This window comes from Scyliorhinus canicula, chromosome 13 (genome assembly GCF_902713615.1).
Source record: "Scyliorhinus canicula chromosome 13, sScyCan1.1, whole genome shotgun sequence".
Lineage (NCBI taxonomy): Eukaryota > Metazoa > Chordata > Chondrichthyes > Carcharhiniformes > Scyliorhinidae > Scyliorhinus > Scyliorhinus canicula.
The window spans coordinates 35428890-35449758 of record NC_052158.1 but is presented as its reverse complement, the minus strand read 5'-3'; the positions used below and the strand labels follow the sequence as shown (position 1 = coordinate 35449758).

The following is a 20869-nucleotide window of genomic DNA, read 5'->3' as shown; positions in this document are numbered from 1 at the left end:
CTCCGCCGACTGGCGCCAACGGCCTTTGATCGGCGTCATGGCTGGCCAAAAAGCCTTCGCCAGTCTGCGTGAGTCTGTGCATGCGCCGGTGCGTCAGTGGCTGCTGATGTCACCACCGGCGCATGCGCGGTAGAGGGGGTCTCTTCCGCCTCCGCCATGGTAGAGGCCGTAGCGGCGGCAGAAGAAAAAGAGTGCCCCCACGGCACTGGCCCGATTGGTGGGCCCCGATTGCAGGCCAGGCCACCATGGGGGCACCCCACTGGGACCGATTTCCCCACGCCCCCCCCCCCCCCAGGATCCCAGGGTCCGCTCGCACCGCCTGTTCCCGCTGGCACCAGAGGTGGTTTAAACCACGTAAGCGGGAGAGGCCTGACAGCGGCGGGACTTCGGACCATCGCAGGCTGGAGAATTGCTGCGGGGGGGCCCACCGACCGGCGGGACGTGATTCCCGCCCCCGCCAATTCCCGGGTGGCGGAGAATTCTGGCCACGCCGGGGGCGGGATTTACGCGAGCCCCGGGCGATTCCCCGACCCTGCGGGGGGTCGGAGAATTCCGCCCCATATCCCAAAGAAGCAGCCTAAGCAGCTGACTTGCTATTCCCGAGACATAACCTCCAGCCACCAGCATGCCATGCAAAGAAGGCAAAGAACCAACACTTACTGACGGTGGGCGGTCTGTTACCCATCGGGTATCCATATGATATGCTTTGTCCGATGCCGAGGATATAGATGGCGAAGCGAGCTGAACCCTGAGAGATAACGTGACGCCCACCGGTTTCACCCAGGTAGATTCTGATGGCAGTGAAACCAGCAAAGGTTGAATTTTCGATGGGGTACTGGAACAAAGGTTTCCCGTCTAAAATAATCCTATCGGAGTTCTGTCCAGATGAAATGACCAGGATGTAGTTGAATACATTGTCCATTGTCACAAACACAAAGTAGTTGCTGAAAAAGATAGGCGGTATCACGGTCATCATGAAGGGGTCAAAGGTTGAAACTATGGAGTTGTTGCCCCCTGTACACAGGTAAATGACCATGATCGGTTTGGTTGACTTTATGATCATTCCACCATTCACAGTGATATTGACGTGAGCTCCATCATGGAGCAGCACTTGCCAATTCCCTTCCTCTGTGTGAATATTCACGTTGTTGTCATTCCCCGAAGAGACAATGGTGATGATGTCCCTCTTTGTTTTCTTTATAATGGGAAAAACAACAAACAAATCGGACCACTTGTCGACAGGGTATAAAGTTTCACTGGTATGACCACAATTACCCGGGGTGACAGATATACATCGATCTCCACTGAAGACAGCCACAGGCTTTGTGGACTCGACCTTTGTTCCTGTCAAGTCCTCGTCGCTCTGAAACTGAATAACTTGGTTTGGCCTCAGTGCAAACGAGAATCTCTCTGTGTCTCTGAACTGGGTCCCATTGAAGATCAGAGATCCCGAGACAGTGATGGTGATCAGCACTTGCTCATTGCTGTTAGCGATAGCAAATTGTTTAATGTTGTGCAGACCGTCCACAGGGTAGGTGAAGATATAATATTGTGTACCCAAACTGGAGAATGGTAAAGTTAAAAATGTATCATATGTCTTGGATTTCCCATTTAACACAACAAGGGAGATGTCTTCATTTGATGTAACGGTTATCGCCTTATTTGCGATTTGGTTTCCTGACAACATGTGTGTGGAATTCACAGTCATGGCGGCTGTGCTGTTGGCACTAATGGAGATGGAGTGATTATAAGATGGGTCAGATATAGAAACACTCACAACTGTGGGTCTGTCATAAGTGACAACGTGCATGGTGAGGACAGCAGAACTGTCAGCATTTTCTGGAAACGCCAAGATGAATCTTCTTCCTGAAGTCAGTGATTGAGAGGAACCTGCCAATTAAAAACAACATTTGTCATAAACTGAACGGTGATGGTTTCAATTTCATTTGTAAAAGTTTATTGAGGTTTGATTAATCTGGAAACATCGAAAATAATTGAGTCACTTGGAGAAAGTAACAAGGCTCTAACATGGAGTAACTGATGAAGAAAGGTAGGGAGAGATGGTCAGTGGTGTGGGATGGTATGTGATGTGGAAAGTTCAGTGGTGTGGGATGGTCAGTGGTGTGGGATGATGGTCAGTGGTGAGTGATGGTCAATGGTGAAGAATGGTCAGTGGTGAAGAATGGTCCCAGTGGTGTGGAATGGTCAGTGGTTAGGGATAGGTGGTGGGATTCCCAGGTATCATCTATCCTTGTCCTTCTAGATGGTAGTGGTTGTGGATTTGGAAGGTGCTGCGTGCATCTTGTAGATGGTTCACGCTGCTGCTGTGGGTCGGTGGTGGAAGGAGTGAATATTTCTGGAAGGAGGAGCAATCACATGGGCTGCTATGTCCTGGATGGTGTCACATTTCTTGAGTGTTGTTGGAACTACACTCATCCAGGTCAGTGGGAATTTTCCATTATGCTCCGGACTAGCATCTTATAGATGGTGGACAGGATTTGGACAGTCAGGAGGTGTGTTCTCACCACAGGATTCTTAACCTTTGACATGCGCTTTTGGCCAAAATATCCATAAGGCTAGACCAGTACAGTGCCAGGTAAATGTTAACCCCCAGGATGTTAAGGATGGTGGATTCAGCAATTGAAATTCCACTGATTGTGTGATATGGTTTGCAGTGATATATAGTCAACAGTTTACATACTAAGCAGTGTAACATGGACAGCAGTGTGACATGGTCAGCAGTGTGACATGGACGGTAGTGTGATATGGTCAGCAATGTGATATGGTCAGTGGTGTGATATGGTCAGCAGTGTGATCTGGTCAGCGGTGTGATATGGTCAGCGGTGTGATATGGACAGCGGTGTGATATGGTCAGCGGTGTGATATGGTCAGCGGTGTGATATGGTCAGCGGTGTGATATGGTCAGCGGTGTGATATGGTCAGCGGTGTGATATGATCAGCGGTGTGATATGGTCAGCAGTGTGATATGGTCAGCAGTGTGAGATGGTCAGCGGTGTGATATGGTCAGCGGTGTGGTATGGTCAGCAGTGTGAGATGGTCAGCAGTGTGAGATGGTCAGCGGTGTGATATGGTCAGTGGTGTGATATGGTCAGCGGCGTGAGATGGTCAGCAGTGTGAGATGGTCAGCAGTGTGAGATGGTCAGCAGTGTGAGATGGTCAGCGGTGTGAGATGGTCAGCAGTGTGAGATGGTCAGCAGTGTGAGATGGTCAGCAGTGTGAGATGGTCAGCAGTGTGAGATGGTCAGCAGTGTGAGATGGTCAGCAGTGTGAGATGGTCAGCGGTGTGAAATGACGGGACTTTCGGTGCTGAGTAGTCGTACATCAGGTGGCTCTCCTCAGTAAGACTTAATAATCGGCACTTAATATGTGACCCAGGGGAGACTGGAAGGAAAGGTGGACCAAGAAAAGCGGTCGAGGTGATAGAACATCAGAGTAGTGAATCTGACAGAGGGAATCGTGTGCAGGGATCCGACCGACTATGTGGCCCAAATGCTGGGTAGCCTATTGGGGCGAGACATCTTCCCTAGCCGCCGGAGGTCCAATAGTTTGCTTCGGACAAAACCCAATGCAGGAGAGCAGCCGATAGCGGTCATTGCCAAGTTGGACAGATTCAGGGACAGGCAAAGGAACATTTGATAGGCTAGAGAGACAAATACTTGCAACTGGGAGGGACATAAAATCAGAGTCTACCAGGACATTGGGGCAGACCTGGCAAAGCGCAGGCGGATGTGAATCAGGCAAAATTAGCCCTGTACAAAAACAAAATTAAATTCGGGATGCTGTCCCCAGCCAGGCTCTGGGTAAATTATAAGGGTAAGGGATATTCTGCCCCTGCAGAACCGGACAGATTCGTCCAAAAGACCGGTATGGACAGACAGCAAGGGAGGCAGCGATGAGGAGCGATAGGGGCTGGATTAGCTCACTCAGCTAAATCGCTGGCTTTTGAAGCAGACCAAGCAGGCCAGCAGCACGGTTCAATTCCCGTACCAGCCTCCCCGGACAGGCGCCGAAATGTGGCGACTAGGGGCTTTTCACAGTAACTTAATTGAAGCCTACTCGTGACAATAAGCGATTTTTATTTTCAGGAAGCCACAGAGGAGGCAGACAAAACCAACTGACAATTTTGCATGGGGCTGCATGTTAAACGTACTCCAAGCTGTGGTATGAAGAGCCAAAAGTCCTGTTCCCGTTTCACCAACACACCTTTATTTCTCCCAACAGACTCTGCACAAGACTCTGCACATCACCTGATCCAGAGGCCACCTAAAGCCCCTTTACATATCAGTGTCAATCATTGAACACTTAACATAAAATGAGACAACTAATTGGAATGTCTCTTAACCCATTACTTAACAGTTCCCCTTCCTTGGAGAAAAAAAAACAATTAGGTGAAAACAAAATTTCAAGAAACTAAAATACACACGTGATTCCCCCCTTCTTTTTTTTTTTGAGTAGAAGAAAAACAACATTCACAGAAACAGGCGCCCTTCATTCACAATATCCAAAAGTTTCTGTGAACTAGCCCCTCTTTTCATGAAACAGTCTGATAGTTGATAGCTACTGTCAACCCATTTAATTTTTGTTATTTCCCCTCTGTCCAACATCTGCTTTCAAACTTGCGATGTCTATCCAAAACCTCTTTTCATTGACACTTTTTGTAGAGTGCACATTTTCCCACAGGGATTTATTGTCAATGTGACAGTCAATAGGTATATTACCCAAATCCCCTAATCCCAAAATTTCTGTCACTATCTGACTTATATAAAAGGCCATATCCACCGCTTCCACTAAGCTTAACGTCTCAGCAGCCAAAATGCTTTTGACCACTCCTTATTTTCTTTGTTTCCCACACAAGAGGGCAACATTTACCATTGTTCCCCAAAAGGAAAAATTATAAAACCTACTGCGCTTGAAACTCCATCACATAAATTAGCATAGGATGCATCACTATAAACTATGAGTTTCAAATGCCTAAGATCACTTAAAACCGGGAACTTCAAAACACACTCCTGCATTTTTAGTTTGGCCAACACTTTATTTGCTCTTATTATGTCTTCCACTTTGGGATTATTCATCTTTGTACTCAACTCTAAGACACCAAAACTCACGTCCGGTCTAGTCTGTCCACCTAACCAGTTCAATTGCCCAATTAAACTTCGCAGTTGCTCGTTCTCTATCTTCGAAACCATTGCGTCTTTTTGTGAAACCCAGCCACGACTAATTGCTATTGGGCTGATGCTTTCCAAATAATATTGCTGACGTAAAGTTACCCCAGAGATTACAATAGCCTCAAAATCACTAGTCCCACCTCACAAAAAATCATCGACATGCATCATAAAGATGCCATCAAGATTTCCTTTATAGTGCCAGTAAAACATTGCAGGATCTGCCTTCAACTGGCAACAGCCTAACTATAACAAGACTGACCTTACCGAAAAGTACCACACTCTAGATGCATCATTTAATCCATATACACATTTGTTCAACTTCCAGAGTATCCCTTCTGTGTTAGCTGCTTCTAAAGGAGGACGGAGAAAAATGTCTCTCTGTAGCTGATGCCCCTGCAAAAAGGCAGCTTTTATATCCATAGATTTGTATTCCCATGACTTTGTGGCTAATAGAGCCAAGAAGATCTTTAAAATAACCTTTCCTTCTGTAGGTGAATCTACCCTTAAGTCCTGATCTTCTAAGTTTTCTTCAAATCCCCTTGCCACAAGTCTGGCCTTTGCCTTATAAGTTCCATCTGGAAGAACCCTTTCTGTACAAATCCATCTGTGGGATCGAGTTTTTTGTTCCCTATCCGGTACTTCCGTGTATACCCCAAATTCACTCCAACTATGCAATTCTTGCTGTTTAGCATCTCTGATAACTTTTCCATTTAATTTATTGAAGCCACCAAAATCTCACGTGCATGTGGGCTTCTACTTCTATTAGTATTCATAGTCTTACTCCTGTTCCAAGATCTTGATAAACTATGTCCCCTCTCCTGCCTGGGATCTTGTTCTGTACTGCTACTGCTTGATCTTTCTCTTCTGTAGCGGGATGTTCTTTCAATAGTTCTCGACCTTTTCCTGCGAAACTGTTCACTATCTGATGTACTATCTGAACTGGCACTGCGTTTCTGTGCCCTCCATTTTTGAACTTCGTTTTCCCAATCCATTGTCTTAACTTCCTCCCCTGAATGCTATAATTCAACCAATGTTTATACTTTCCAGTGGCTTTCCCTGCTCTACTAATAACAGTTGCATCCTTCCATTGTCTAGACCCTTCAGGCAATAATGTCACTTTTGTACCAACCTTTGGCAGTTTTACTACAACAAGCTTTTTATCAGCTAAAGTTGCATTATCAACTGCCATTAACACATCCTTAACCACTCTACTTGAAATATCATTTGTCAATAATGGAATACAATAGTGTCCCGACTGTGTAAATTGTAAGTCCACCGTCTTTCCAAAAACTGTTGCCATATCCTGTTCCATATCCAGCTTCATGTGTACTTTCTTCATCGACGGTCTGCTCAGAAGCAAAGGTATCTCACTTGATACAACATCCGTGCTAATGAAATGATTCACTCCGGCAATATTGCAAGGGATCACCACTCTTTTCAGCGACTTCACGAGTATTATCATCCCCAAACCTGAAACTTGTGGAACTTTTAAATTCCTTAATCTTGTTACGATTTTCAACATCCAAGGAGTCCAGATAACATTTTAATCAGTCAATCCCACACACAGTAGATGTGTAGCCACTGTCCAATACAGCACAGTTGAAGGATTCTGCAACCAACACCCTCATTACCGGCGTAAAACAGCTTGTTAATAGGACAACACCTTCTTTCTGGTCACTATCTTTTTCCTCTTCTGACTCTTCCGTGTCATGTGTCGCTCCAAATACTCTATCATAACGAGTTGGACAGTTGAAAGCATAATGGTATTGAGAGTCACATCGAAAACATTGATTTATCATGCCCCGTGCATTTCTTGGGTTCATCCTCCTATTGTAGGTTCTAACTGGGTTTCTGTCTTCATAGTTTCCTTGTCTCGGTCTCCTTTCATAGTCTTGAGGCCTGTTCATAGCCATACGATTTCGCCAACCTGTTAGTAGTGTATCTTCCATATTCTCCCTTATTGCAGGCTGACCTATTTGGGTCATCAGAGCCATTGGAATCAAATGTTTCCCCAGAAATGTTATTAAAGCTGTTGTCATCTGTTCGAATACTGGGAGGGAAAGCAGGGTAAAGAGAAATTGGGGTATGGGGGGGACAGGGGGGTGGTATGTTCACCAATGTGACATGGTCAGCAGTGTGATATGGTCAGCTGTGTGACATGGCCATAGGCAAGTACATTACCAGCAACTGGAACGGTAAAGTCATACCTCCCACCGTTCTGGGAGGCACTGAAGACTGCGATTAGAAGAGAAATTATGGCCTATAAGCCACACAGAGGCAAGGAAGAGGAGGCGGCTAGGCAACAACTGATCAACTCCATTCCAAGGCGCCGATCGTAGAACTTCTGATGGAGAGAAAAAGGCTACAAATAGACATTAACCTGCTGTCCACCAGGAAAGCAGTACACAAACTCTGCCAGACCTGCTCCGAAATTGGGGACAAGGCTACCTGCCTGCTGCCTCATCAGCTTAGAAAGCAGTCAGCCATGAGGGAAATAGCACAGGTGAAGGATAGCAGAGGCGGAATGGTAGCTGAACCAAAAAAGGTCAATAAAGAGTTTGAGGCCTTGTACCGGGGATTTTGCACCTCCAAGCCCCCGTCGGGGACCCAGGGATAAAACTGTTCCTCGACGGACTGGACATGCCACTAGGCAGAGGAGGCTGGAAGCACCTCTCGGACTGGGAAAGGTCATGGGGATCATCAGCTCCATGCAAGCGGGCAAGGCGTCGGGACCCAATGGGTTCCCAGCAGACTTCTACAAACTATTTTTGATGGCACTGACCCCACAGACTCAGTAGCAAGGGGTATCTGCCTCCATCACTAACACAAGCCACCATATCGCTGATACCCAAAAAGGACCAAAGACCCAACGGAATGCGGATCAGACAGATCCATTTGGCTGCTCAATGTGGATGCCGATATTCTTGCTCAGCAGCTGGAGAACTACGTAGCGGAGGTGGTCGCAGAAGACCAGACAGGCTTTGTCAAACGTAGACAGCTAACAATGAACATCAGACAACTGCTGAACATGATAATGACCCCATCCAGGTGTGTCAGTACCAACAAAAATGCCTTGTGTATTGTACCCGATGCACATACCCTTGTTGAATGTAGTGTATAAAATGTAACATTTCAATAAAAACATTAAAGAAAATCAGTGTGATGTGGTCAGCAGTGTGATATGGTCAGCTATGTGACATGGCCAGCAGTGTGATATGATCAGCAATGTGATGTGTTCAACAATGTGACATGATCAGCAATGTGACATGATCAGCAATGACACATGATCAGCAGTTTGATATGATAGCAGTGATATGGTCAGCAGTGTCGATGATGCACCGTCAATTACCACAAGACGATCATGGAGGAACAATCGAGGCTTTATTGAACAAGATGTTGTGCCTCCTGTAGCTGGAACCAGAATGGCTGCAGCACAGAAGAGCACACAATTTTATACGCCGCCTGCTGCGCGGAACTAGCAGGCAGGGATTTACCATCATACCTCTAGTATACGGGCAGGGCCGTAATACAGAAAATATAACACTAGTGGTGTTTACCACAGTGATACGGTCAGCAGTGTGATATGGTCAGCAGTGTGATATGGTCAGCAGTGTGATATGGTCAGCAAAGTGATAACCAGCAATGTGATATGGTCAGCAAAGTGATAACCAGCAGTGTGATATGGTCAGCAATATGATAACCAGCAGTGTGATATGGTCAGCAGTGGGATATGGTCAGCAGTGGGATATGGTCAGCAGTGGGATATGGTCAGCAGTGTGATATGGTCAGCAGTGTGATAACCAGCAGTGTGATATGGTCAGCAATGTGATAACCAGCAGTGTGATATGGTCAGCAATGTGATAACCAGCAGTGTGATATGGTCAGCAAAGTGATAACCAGCAGTGTGATATGGTCAGCAATGTGATAACCAGCAGTGTGATATGGTCAGCAAAGTGATATGGTCAACAGAGTGATATGGTCAGGGATGAGATAACCCGCAGTGTGATATGGTCAGCAATGTTGTAACCAACAGTGTGACATGATCGACAATGTGACATGATCAACAATAGGACATGGTCAGCAATGTGATATGGTCAGCAGTGTGTTAGGATCAGCAATGTAAAGCAATGTGATATGGTCAGCAGTGTGATATAATCAGCAATGTAAAGCAGTGTGATATGGTCAGCAGTGTGTTAGGATCAGCAGTGTGATCTGGTCAGCAGTGTGATATGGTCAGCAGTGTGATATGGTCAGCAGTGCGATATGGTCAGCAGTGTGATATGGTTAGCAGTGTGCTATAATCAGCAATGTAAAGCAATGTGATATGGTTAGCAGTGTGATATGGTCAGCAGTGCGATATGGTCAGCAGTGGGATATGGTCAGCAGTGGGATATGGTCAGCAGTGCGATATGGTCAGCAGTGCGATATAATCAGCAATGTAAAGCAATGTGATATGGTCAGCAGTGTGATATGGTCAGCAGTGTGATATGATCAGCAATGTGAAGCAATGTGATATGGTCAGCAGTGTGATATGATCAGCAATGTGAAGCAATGTGATATGGTCAGCAGTGTGATATGGGCAGTGGTGTGATATGGTCAGCAGTGTGATATGGTCAGCAGTGCGATATGGTCAGCAGTGCGATATGGTCAGCAGTGTGATATGGTCAGCAATGCAATATGATCAGCAATGTGAAGCAATGTGATATGGTCAGCAGTGTGATATGATCAGCAGTGTGATATGGTCAGCAGTGTGATATGATCAGCAATGTGATATGGTCAGCAGTGTGATATGGTCAGCAGTGCGATATGGTCAGCAGTGTGATATGGTCAGCAGTGTGATATGGTCAGCAGTGTGATCTGGTCAGCAGTGTGATATGGGCAGCAGTGCGATATGGTCAGCAGTGTGATATGGTCAGCAGTGTGATATGGTCAGCAATGCGAAGCAATGTGATATGGTCGGCAAGTTGTGATATGATCAGCAATGTAAAGCAATGTGATATGGTCAGCAGTGTGATATGGTCAGCAGTGCGATATGGTCAGCAGTGTGATATGGTCAGCAGTGTGATATGGTCAGCAGTGTGATCTGGTCAGCAGTGTGATATGGGCAGCAGTGTGATATGGTCAGCAGTGTGAGATGGTCAGCAGGTGATATGGTCAGCAGTGTGATATGGTCAGCAGTGTGATATGGTCAGCAGTGTGATATGGTCAGCAGTGTGATATGGGCAGCAGTGCGATATAGTCAGCAGTGCGATATGGTCAGCAGTGTGATATGGCCAGCAGTGTTATATGGTCAGCAATGCGAAGCAATGTGATATGGTCAGCAGTGTGATATGGTCAGCAATGCGAAGCAATGTGATATGGTCGGCAGTGTGATACGGTTAGCAGGGCTCTGTCCTCTTCCCTGTCACATCTGCAAAAGTGATTTACGTTTTCCACTAGCCTGCCGATGACAACCATTGGCTAAATACATTAACCCCACGGTGTTGCAATTCAGTTTGTTATTTTTTCATGGGATAGGTAGTTTGCTGTCAACAGTGAAGCAAAATACTTTCAAGGTCACCATGACCAGAATTCAAGTTAAGGATCTGTAGAGGGGTCATCTAGACTCGGAACATTAATTCTCTTTCTCCTCCACACATGCTGCCAAAGCCGCTAAGTTTTATTTTTTTATTTCCTGCTACATTTTGCCTTGACCAGCCACCCTGGTGGGATTGGAAGCCATGGGACTGGACTCTCCGATTCTGGGGCTATGTCCACACACCGGCGTGGGAACGGTCACAGAAATATGGCGTAAAATGGACACCGGTTCCCTGTTTTGCTGGGGGGCCCGAATGCCAGCAGCGTAGAGCACCTGGATCTAGCTGCCGATACGGCCCGGAGAATTGCTGGGTCGTGGCCGCCCAGTTGTTTCCCCCCCTTTGGCCGGCTCGCGCGCCATGTACCACCCCCACCGTAGTGCCTCCAGCCCCTGATGAAACTCCTCCCGCCCGCCCGAGGTTCGGCCCTCCCTCGACTATGGCAGAACTGGACTGAGTCCGCAACCGTCACGCCAAATTCCCGACAGATGAGACCACGCCATCAGGAATTCGGCCAATCAGGGGTGGAACATGGGGGTGGGGGGTGGGGGGGGGGGGGGGGACCCTCAGGCAGTGTCCTGAGGCCATGGATACATCGAGCGGCGGAGGGGGCGAAGCATCACGAAAGCAGCACCGCCCCCAATTTGGTCGGAAACTTTGGTTCACCGGCCGATCACCAAACGCGGTTTCTGCGTCGCCTACCGGAGAATCCAACTCATTGTTCCCTGAAAATTTCCCTGGGCTTCACCATTACCAAGCCAATGACATTCAGAGGATACCACCAGCTCCCTACATGAGAAGCTCGCGCAACAAGGCACTTACTGATAGTGGGTGGTCTTTTGCCGATTTGGGGCCGAATTGGTTCATCTCGGACCTTCACGAAGATGTAGATTCCAAAGTGAGCTGAATCGTGAGAGATAAGGTGACGACCTCCACTTTCGCCCAGATAGATTTTGATGGCAGAGAAGCCAATAAAGGTTGAATTTTCAATGGGATACGTGTTCAAAGGTGCCCCGTCCAATTTAATCCCGGCAGAGGTCTGTCCTGATGAAATGACCAGGATGTAGTTGAATACGTTGTCCAATGTCATGAACATAAAGTAATTATTGAAAAAGGCAGATGGTGTCAAGGTCATCATGAAGGGGTCAAAGGTTGAAACCACTGATTTGCTATCGCTGGTAAACAGGTAAACGACCATGATCGGTTTGCTTGTGTTAATGATTATCCCACCATTCACAGTGATGTTGGTGCGAGATCCTTCGTGAAGCAGAACTTCCCAATTCCCTTCCTCTGTGTGAATATTCACGTTGGTGTCATTCCCCGAAGATACAAGGGTGATGATGTCCCTCTTCATTTTCTTCATAATGGGAACAACAATAAATGAATGGGCCCACTTGTCCACCGGGGACAACGTTTCATTGATATGGCCGTCGTTACTCGGGGGGACGGATATGCATTGGTCTCCACTGAAGACAGCCACCGGCTTTGTGGACTCGACCTTTGTTCCTGTCAAGTCCTTGTCGCTCTGAAACTGAATAACATTGTTCGGTCTCAATGCAAATGAGAATCTCCCTCTGTCTGTGAACTGGGTCCCATTGAAGATCAGAGATCCCGAGACAGTGATGGTGATCAGCACTTGCTCATTGCTGTTAGCGATAGCAAATTGTTTAATGTTGTGCAGACTGTCCACAGAGTAGGTGAAGATATAATACTTTGTACCCAAAGTGGAGCTTGGTAAAGTGAAAAATATATTATGCGTCTTGGATTTCCCACTGAACACAACAAGGGAGATATTTTCATTTGATGTAACGGTTATCGCCTTATTTGCGATTTGGTTCCCTGACAACATGTGTGTGGAATTCACAGTCATGGTGGCTGTGCTGTTGGCCAGAATGGAGACTGAACGATCATAAGGTGGGTCAGGTATAGAAACATTCACAACTGTGGGTCTGTCATAAGTGACAACGTGCATGGTGAGGACAGCAGAACTGTCAGCATTTTCTAGAAACGCCAAGCTGAACCTTCTTCCTATGTTCAGTGATTGGTTGGAACCTGCCAGATAAAGACAACATAAATGATGACAATGTAAAATTAATTTGTAAAGGATAATTGTGTTATCATTCACTTAGACATGTAGAACATTATTGACACACTTGGAGTAACTGATGTGAGGAAGTGAAGATGGCCAAGGGTGTTGGATGGTCAGTGGTGAGATTTGTCCAGTGGTCAGGAATGATAGTGGTCTTGGATGTTCAATGGCGAGGTATGGTTAGAGGAAAGTATATTCTGTGGAGTGGGATGTTAAATAGTGAGATTGGACCAGAAGTGAAACATGGTCAGAATAAAGCTATGGTCAGCAGTGTGTTAATTTCAATAGTGTGATATGGCCAGCGGTGAGATAAGTCTGCAGTATGATATAATCAGCAGTCTAATATGATGATCAGTATGATATCATGGAATCATAGAATCCCTAAGGGAGGCCATTTGGCCTATCAAGTCTGCTTGAACCCTCTTAAAGAGCACCCTATTTTGGCCCAATTTCCATCCTATCCTTGCAATCCAGTAACACCATCAAACGCCTATGGATGCTAAGGGGAGGAACTGCATGGCCAATCCACCTAACTTGTTTATCTTTGAACTGTAGGAAGAAACCAGAGCCCCTGAAGGAAACCCACACAAACACAGGGAGGGCATGCAAACTCCATAGAGACAGCAACCCAAGACTGGCATTGAACCCAGGTCCCTGGCGCTGTAAGGCAGCAATGCTAACCACTCTGCCACCATTCCACCCCTCAGTCAGCATTGTGATATGGTCAGCAGTGTGATATGGTCAGCAGTCAGATATGGTTGGCAGTGTGATATAATCAGCAGTGTGACATGGTCAGCAGTCAGATATGGTTGGCAGTGTGATATAATTAGCAGTGTGACATGGTCAGCAGTCAGATGTGGTCAGCAGTGTGATATAGTCAGCAGTATGATATGATCACAGTGTGATATGGTCAGCAGTCAGATATGGTTGGCAGTGTGATATGGTCAGCAGTGTGATAAGGTCAGCCGTGTGATATGATCAGCCGTGTGATATGGTCAGCAGTGTGATATGGTCAGCAGTGTGATATGGTCAGCAGTGTGAAATGGTCAGCATTGCAATATGATCAGCAGTGTGATATGGTCAGCAGTGTGAAATGGTCAGCATTGCAATATGATCAGCAGTATGATATGGTCAGCATTGCAATATGATCAGCAGTATGATATGGTCAGCAGTGCGATATGGTCAGCATTGCAATATGATCAGCAGTGTGATATGTTCAGCAGTGTGAAATGGTCAGCATTGCAATATGATCAGCAGTATGATATGGTCAGCAGTGTGATATGGTCAGCATTGCAATATGATCAGCAGTATGATATGGTCAGCAGTGTGATATGGTCAGCATTGCAATATGATCAGCAGTGTGATGTGGTCAGCGGTGTGATGCAATCAGTGTGATGCAGTCAGAAGTGTGATATGGCCAGAAATGTGATTTAGTTAGCAGTGTGATATGGTCAGCAGTGTGATATGGTCAGCATTGCAATATGATCAGCAGTGTGATGTGGTCAGCGGTGTGATGCAATCAGTGTGATGCAGTCAGAAGTGTGATATGGCCAGAAATGTGATTTAGTTAGCAGTGTGATGTGGTCAACCGTGTGATATGGTTTTCAGTGTAATATGATCAGCAGTGTGATATGGTTAGCACTCTGATATGATCACAGGTGCGGTAAAGTAAGCAGTGTGATATAATCAGCAGTGTATTATGGTCAGCGGTATGAAATATTCAACAGTGAGGTATGGTCAGCAGTGTCAAAAGTTCAGCAGAATGACATAGTAAACAGTGTGATATGATCAGCAGTGCTGTATGGTCAGCAGTGTGATATGGTCAGTAGTGTTATATGGCCTGTAGTATGACATGTTTGGTAGAGTGATAGCGTCAGCAATCGTATATGGTAAGCAGTGTGAATGATCGGCAGTGAGGTATGGTTAGCAGAGTGAAATGGTCAGCAGTGTGATATTGTCAGCAGTGTGATATAATCAGTAGTGTAGAATGATCAGCAGTGTGATATGGTCAGTAGTGTAAAATGATCAGAACTGTGATATGGTCAGCAGTGTGACATGATGAGCAGTGTGATATGATCATGAGTGTGATATGGTCAGCAGTTGACATGGTCAGCAGTGTCCTGTGGTCAGCAGTATGATATGACAGCAGTGTGGTATGGTTAGCAGTGTGATATGACCAGCAGTGTGATACGGTCAGCAGTGTGATATGATCATTCGTGTGATGTGACCAGCAGTCTGATATTGACAACAGTGAGATGTGGTTAGCGGTTTGACATGGTCGGCAGTGAGATATGTTCAGCATTATGATATGCTCAGTCATGTGGTATGGTTAGCATTGTGATGTGGTCAACAGTGTGCTATGAACATCAGTGTGATATGGTCAGCAATTGATGTGGTCAGCAGTGTGATGTGGTCAGCAGTGTGATATGATCAGTAGTGTATATGGTCAGCAGTTTCATATGATTAGTAGTGTATATGGCCAGCAGTGCGATATGGTCAGCAGTGTGATATGATCAGTACTGTATATGGTCAGCAGTGTGATATGGTCAGCAGTGTGATATGATCAGCAGTGTGATATGATCAGCAGTGTGATATGGTCAGCAGTGTGATATGATTAGCAGTGTGATATGGTCAGCAGTGTGATATGGTCAGCAGTGTGATATTATCAGCAGTGTGATATGATTAGCAGTGTGATATGATTAGCAGTGTGATATGATTAGCAGTGTGTTATGGTCAGCAGTGTGATATGGTCAACAGTGTGATATGGTCAGCAGTGTGATATGATTAGCAGTGTGATATGGTCAGCAGTGTGATATGGTCAGCAGTGTGATATGGTCAGCAGTGTGATATGATCAGCAGTGTGATATGGTCAGCAGTGTGATATGATCAGCAGTGTGATATGATCAGTAGTGTGATATGGTCAGCAGTGTGATATTTCAGAGAATTTACAGTTCAGAAGGAGGCCATTCGGCCCATAGAGTCTGCACCGGCTCATGGAAAGAGCACCCAGCCCAAGGTTAACACCTCCACCCTATCCCCATAACCCAGTAACCCCACCCAACACTAAGGGCAATTTGGGACACTAAGGGCAATTTATCATGGCCAATCCACCTAACCTGCACATCATTGGACTGTGGGAGGAAACCAGAGCACCCGGAGGAAACCCATGCACACACGGGGAGGATGTGCAGACTCCACACAGACAGTGATCCAAGCTGGAATCGAACCTGGGACCCTGGAGCTGTGAAGCGATTGTGCTATCCACAATGCTACCGTGCTGCCCTATGGTCAGCAGTGTGATATGGTCAGCAGTGTGACATGGTCAGCAGTGTGATATGATCAGTAGTGCACATGGTCAGCAGTGTGATATGGTCATCAGTTTGATATGGTCATCAGTGTGATATGGTCAGCAGTGTGATGTGACCAGCAGTGTGATATGGACAACAGTGAGGTATGTTTAGCAGTTTGACATGGCCGGCAGTGAGATATTTTCAGCATTATGATATGCTCAGTCATGTGGTATGGTTAGCATTGTGATGTGTTCAACAGTGTGCTATGAACATCAGTGTGATATGGTCAGCAATTGATGTGGTCAGCAGTGTGATATGGTCAGCAGTGTGATATGGTCAGCAGTGTGATATGGTCAGCAGTGTGATCTGGTCAGCAGTGCGATGTGGTCAGCAGTGTGATATGGTCAGCAATGTGATATGGTCAGCAGTGTGATGTGACCAGCAGTGTGATATGGACAACAGTGAGGTATGTTTAGCAGTTTGACATGGTCGGCAGTGAGATATGTTCAGCATTATGATATGCTCAGTCATGTGGTATGGTTAGCATTGTGATGTGTTCAACAGTGTGCTATGAACATCAGTGTGATGTGGTCAGCAGTGTGATATGATCAGCAGTGTGATCTGGTCAGCAGTGCGATGTGGTCAGCAGCATTATATGGCCTGTAGTTTGATATGGTTAGTAGTGATAGCAACAGCTGTCTTATATGGTCAGCAGTCTGACATGGTCAGCAGTAAGATATAGTCGCTAGTGTTATATGGTCAACAGTGTGATATGGTTAGGAGGGCGATTTGGTCAGCAGTGCCATATAGTCAGGAGTGTGATCAGGTCAGCAGTGTAATATGATCAGCCATGTGATACAACCAGCAATGTGATATGGTCAGCAGTGTTATGCAGTCAGCAGTCTGCCATGATCAGCAGTCTGATATGGTCAGCAGTGGATATGGTCAGCAAGCCATATGGTTAGCAGTGTGACATGGTCAGTACTTCAATTTGATCAGCTTTCTAATGTGCAGCAGTGTGATATGGTCAGCAGTGGGTTGCGGTCAGCAGTGTGATATGATCAGGAGTGTGATATGGTTAGCAGTGTGATATGATCAGTAGTGTATATGGTCAGCAGTGTGATATGATCAGTAGTGTATATGGTCAGCAGTGTGATATGATCAGTAGTGTATATGGTCAGCAGCTTGATATGATCAATAGTGTATATGGTCAGCAGTGTGATATGATCAGTAGTGTATATGGTCAGCAGTGTGATATGATCAGTACTGTATATGGTCAGCAGTGTGATATGGTCAGCAGTGTGATATGATCAGTGTGATATGGTCAGCAGTGTGATATGGTCAGCAGTGTGATATGGTCAGCAGTGAGATATGGTCAGCAGTGTGACATGGTCAGCAGTGTGACATGGTCAGCAGTGTGATATGGTCAGCAGTGTGATATGGTCAGCAATGTGATATGGTCAGCAGTGCGATATGGTCAGCAGTGTGATATGATCAGCAGTGTGATATGATCAGCAGTGTGATATGGTAAGCAGTGTGATATGGTAAACAGTGTGATATGGTAAACAGTGTGATATGGTCAGCAGTGTGATATGGTCAGCAGTGTGATATGGTCAGCAGTGTGATATGGTCAGCAGTGTGATATGGTCAGCAGTGTGATATGATCAGCAGTGTGATATGGTCAGCAGTGTGATATGATCAGCAGTGTGATATGGTCAGCAGTTTGATATGGACAGCAGTGTGATATGGTCAGCAGTGTAATATAATTAGAAGTGTGATATGGTCAGCAGTGTGATATAGTAAACAGTGTGATATGGTCAGCAGTATGATATGGTCAGCAGTGTGATATGGTCAGCAGTATGATATGGTCAGCAGTGTGATATGGTCAGCAGTGTGATATGGTCAGCAGTGTGATATGGTCATCAGTTTGATATGGTCAGCAGTGTGATATGACCAGTAGTGTATATGGTCAGCAGTGTGATATAATCAGTAGTGTACATGGTCAGCAGTGACCATTACTGGGGACACACATGTCTCTGGATTACTGGGTCCACACGTCTCTGGATTACTGAGTCCACACATGTCTCTGGATTACTGGGTCCACATATGTATCTGGATTACTGGGGACACACATGTCTCTGGATTACTGGGTCCACACATGCCCCTGATTACAGGTCCACACATGGCTCTTTATTACTGATCCGCATATGTGTTTGGACTACTGGGTCCATACATATCTCTTGATTTCTGAGACTACACATGACTCTAGGCTACTGGGTCCACATATGTATCTGGACTACTGGTCCAAGCAACTCCCTGTGATACTAGCTCCAGCTGAACCCTGGTCACTGGTCCTCACACGGATTATTGGTCCATACATATGTCTGGGTTATGGAGCCAACACATATCTCAGGATTACTGGTCCACACACGCCTCTTGATTATAGGTCCACATATATCTCTCTATTATTGGATGCTCATATGTATCCATGTTATTGGGAGGCATGTGGCGCAGTGGTGAGCACTGAGACTGCGGCGCTGAGGACCCGGGTTTGAATCCTGGCCCTGGGTCACTGTCCGTGTGGAGTTTGCATATTCTCCCATGTCTGCATGGGTTTCACCCCCACAACCCAAGGATATGTAGGTTAGGTGGATTGGCCAGGCTAAATTGCCCCTTAATTGGAAAAAAAATTATTTCAGTACTCTAAAATTTATAAACAAATGTATCCGTGTTCTTGATCCATGCATGTGACTGGATTACTGGGTCCAGTATCTCATGATTACTGGGTCCACGCATGTCTCCGGATTACTGGGTCCACCATATCTCAGGATTGGTGGTCCACACATGTCTCTATATTACTGCTCCACACATATATCTGGATTACTTGATCCACAAATGTCTCTGTATGACTGATCCACACATGTCTCTATTATTGGTCCACATATGTCTCTGTTTCACTGGGTCCACTGAAGGCTATGGATTACTGGGTCGATACATGTATCTGGATTACTGGTCCGCATATATATCTGTATTACTGCCCACACATGTGTCTGTATTACTGGGTCCACACATGTCACTGGATTACTGGGTCCACACATGTCACTGGATTACCTGTCCAAGCAACTTCCTGGGGTACTAGATCCAGCAGAACCCTGGTCACTAGTCCTCATGCGTCCCTGGATTATTGGTTCATATATATGTCTGGGTTATGAGTTCCACACATGTCTCTGGATTACTGGTCCACACATGCCACTGGACTATTTGTCCACACCTGTCTCAGCGTTACTAGGTTCACCATACCCCAGGATTACTGGTCCACACTGTCTCTGGATTATTGGTCCACACATATCTCTGTATTATTGGAAGCATATATGTATCCATGTTACTGATACACACATGTCTCCAGATTACTTGGTCCACCATATCTCAGGGTTAGTGGTTCACGCATGTCTCTGTATTACTGGTACACACATATCCCTATCTTTCTACTCTATGCATGTATCTGGATTACTGGGTCCACACATGTTGCTGAATTACTGGTCCACACATGTCTGTTTATGACTGGTCCACATACGTATCTGGATGACTGGGCCCACACATGTATCTGGATTACTGGGTCCACACATGTCTCTAAATTAACGGGTTTCCATATCCTCTGGATTATTGGTCCATGCATGTCCCTGGGGTACTAGCTCCACGCAGGTCCCTGGATCACTGGTACACATGAGTATCTGTATTACTAATCCGCACATTTGTCTGCGTTATGGGGTCCACTCGTGCCTTTGGATTATTGGTCTCACATGTTTCCAGATTACTGGGTCCACACAATCTCCGGATTACTGGGTCCACCATATCTCAGGAGCAGTGGTCCACACATATCTCTGTATTACTGGTACACATGTCTCTGTATTACTGCTACACATATCTCTGTATTACTGCTACACATATCTCTGTATTACTGCTATACATATCTCTGTATTACTGGTACACATGTCTCTGTATTACTGGTACACATTTCTCTGTATTACTGCTACACATATCACTGTATTACTGTTACACATGTCTCTGTATTACTGATACACATGTCTCTGTATTACTGGTACACATGTCTCTGTATTACTGCCACACATGTCTCTGTATTACTGGTACACATGTCTCTGTATTCCTGGTACATATGTCTCTGTATTACTGCCACACATGTCTCTGTATTACTGGTACACATGTCTCTGTATTCCTGGTACACATGTCTCTGTATAACTGCTACACATATCTCTGTATTAGTGGTACACATGTCTCTGTATTACTGGACACATGCCTCTGTATTACTGCCACACATGTCTCTGTATTACTGGACACATATCTCTGTATTACTGGTACACATGTCTCTGTATTACTGCCACACATGTCTCTGTATTACTGGTACACATGTCTCTGTATTACTGCCACACATGTCTCTGTATTACTGCCACACATGTCTCTGTATTACTGGTACACATATCTCTGTATTACTGCTACACATGTCTCTGTATTACTGGACACATGCCTCTGTATTACTGCCACACATCTCTGTATTACTGATAACCATGCCTCTGGTCATGTATTACTGCTACACATGGCTCTGTATTACTAGTACACATGTCTCTATAATACTGGTCCACACATGTCTCCGTATTACTGGTACATATGTTTCTGTATTACTGGTTCGCACTGACTCTGGATTATTGG

At 45.7% G+C, this 20869-nt stretch overlaps 1 protein-coding gene across 1 annotated transcript in view; it reads right to left on the bottom strand.

The window, feature by feature from the left end:
- Positions 1 to 20869, bottom strand: part of LOC119975556 — a 156697-nt gene that overhangs the window by 31251 nt on the left and 104577 nt on the right. Inside the window, exons 5-6 of the mRNA XM_038815342.1 lie at positions 11588 to 12817; positions 661 to 1890 (exon numbers count right to left, since the gene is read on the bottom strand). Of these exons, the coding sequence (XP_038671270.1) occupies positions 661 to 1890; positions 11588 to 12817 (2460 nt within the window). The remainder of the gene's footprint in view (positions 1 to 660; positions 1891 to 11587; positions 12818 to 20869) is intronic.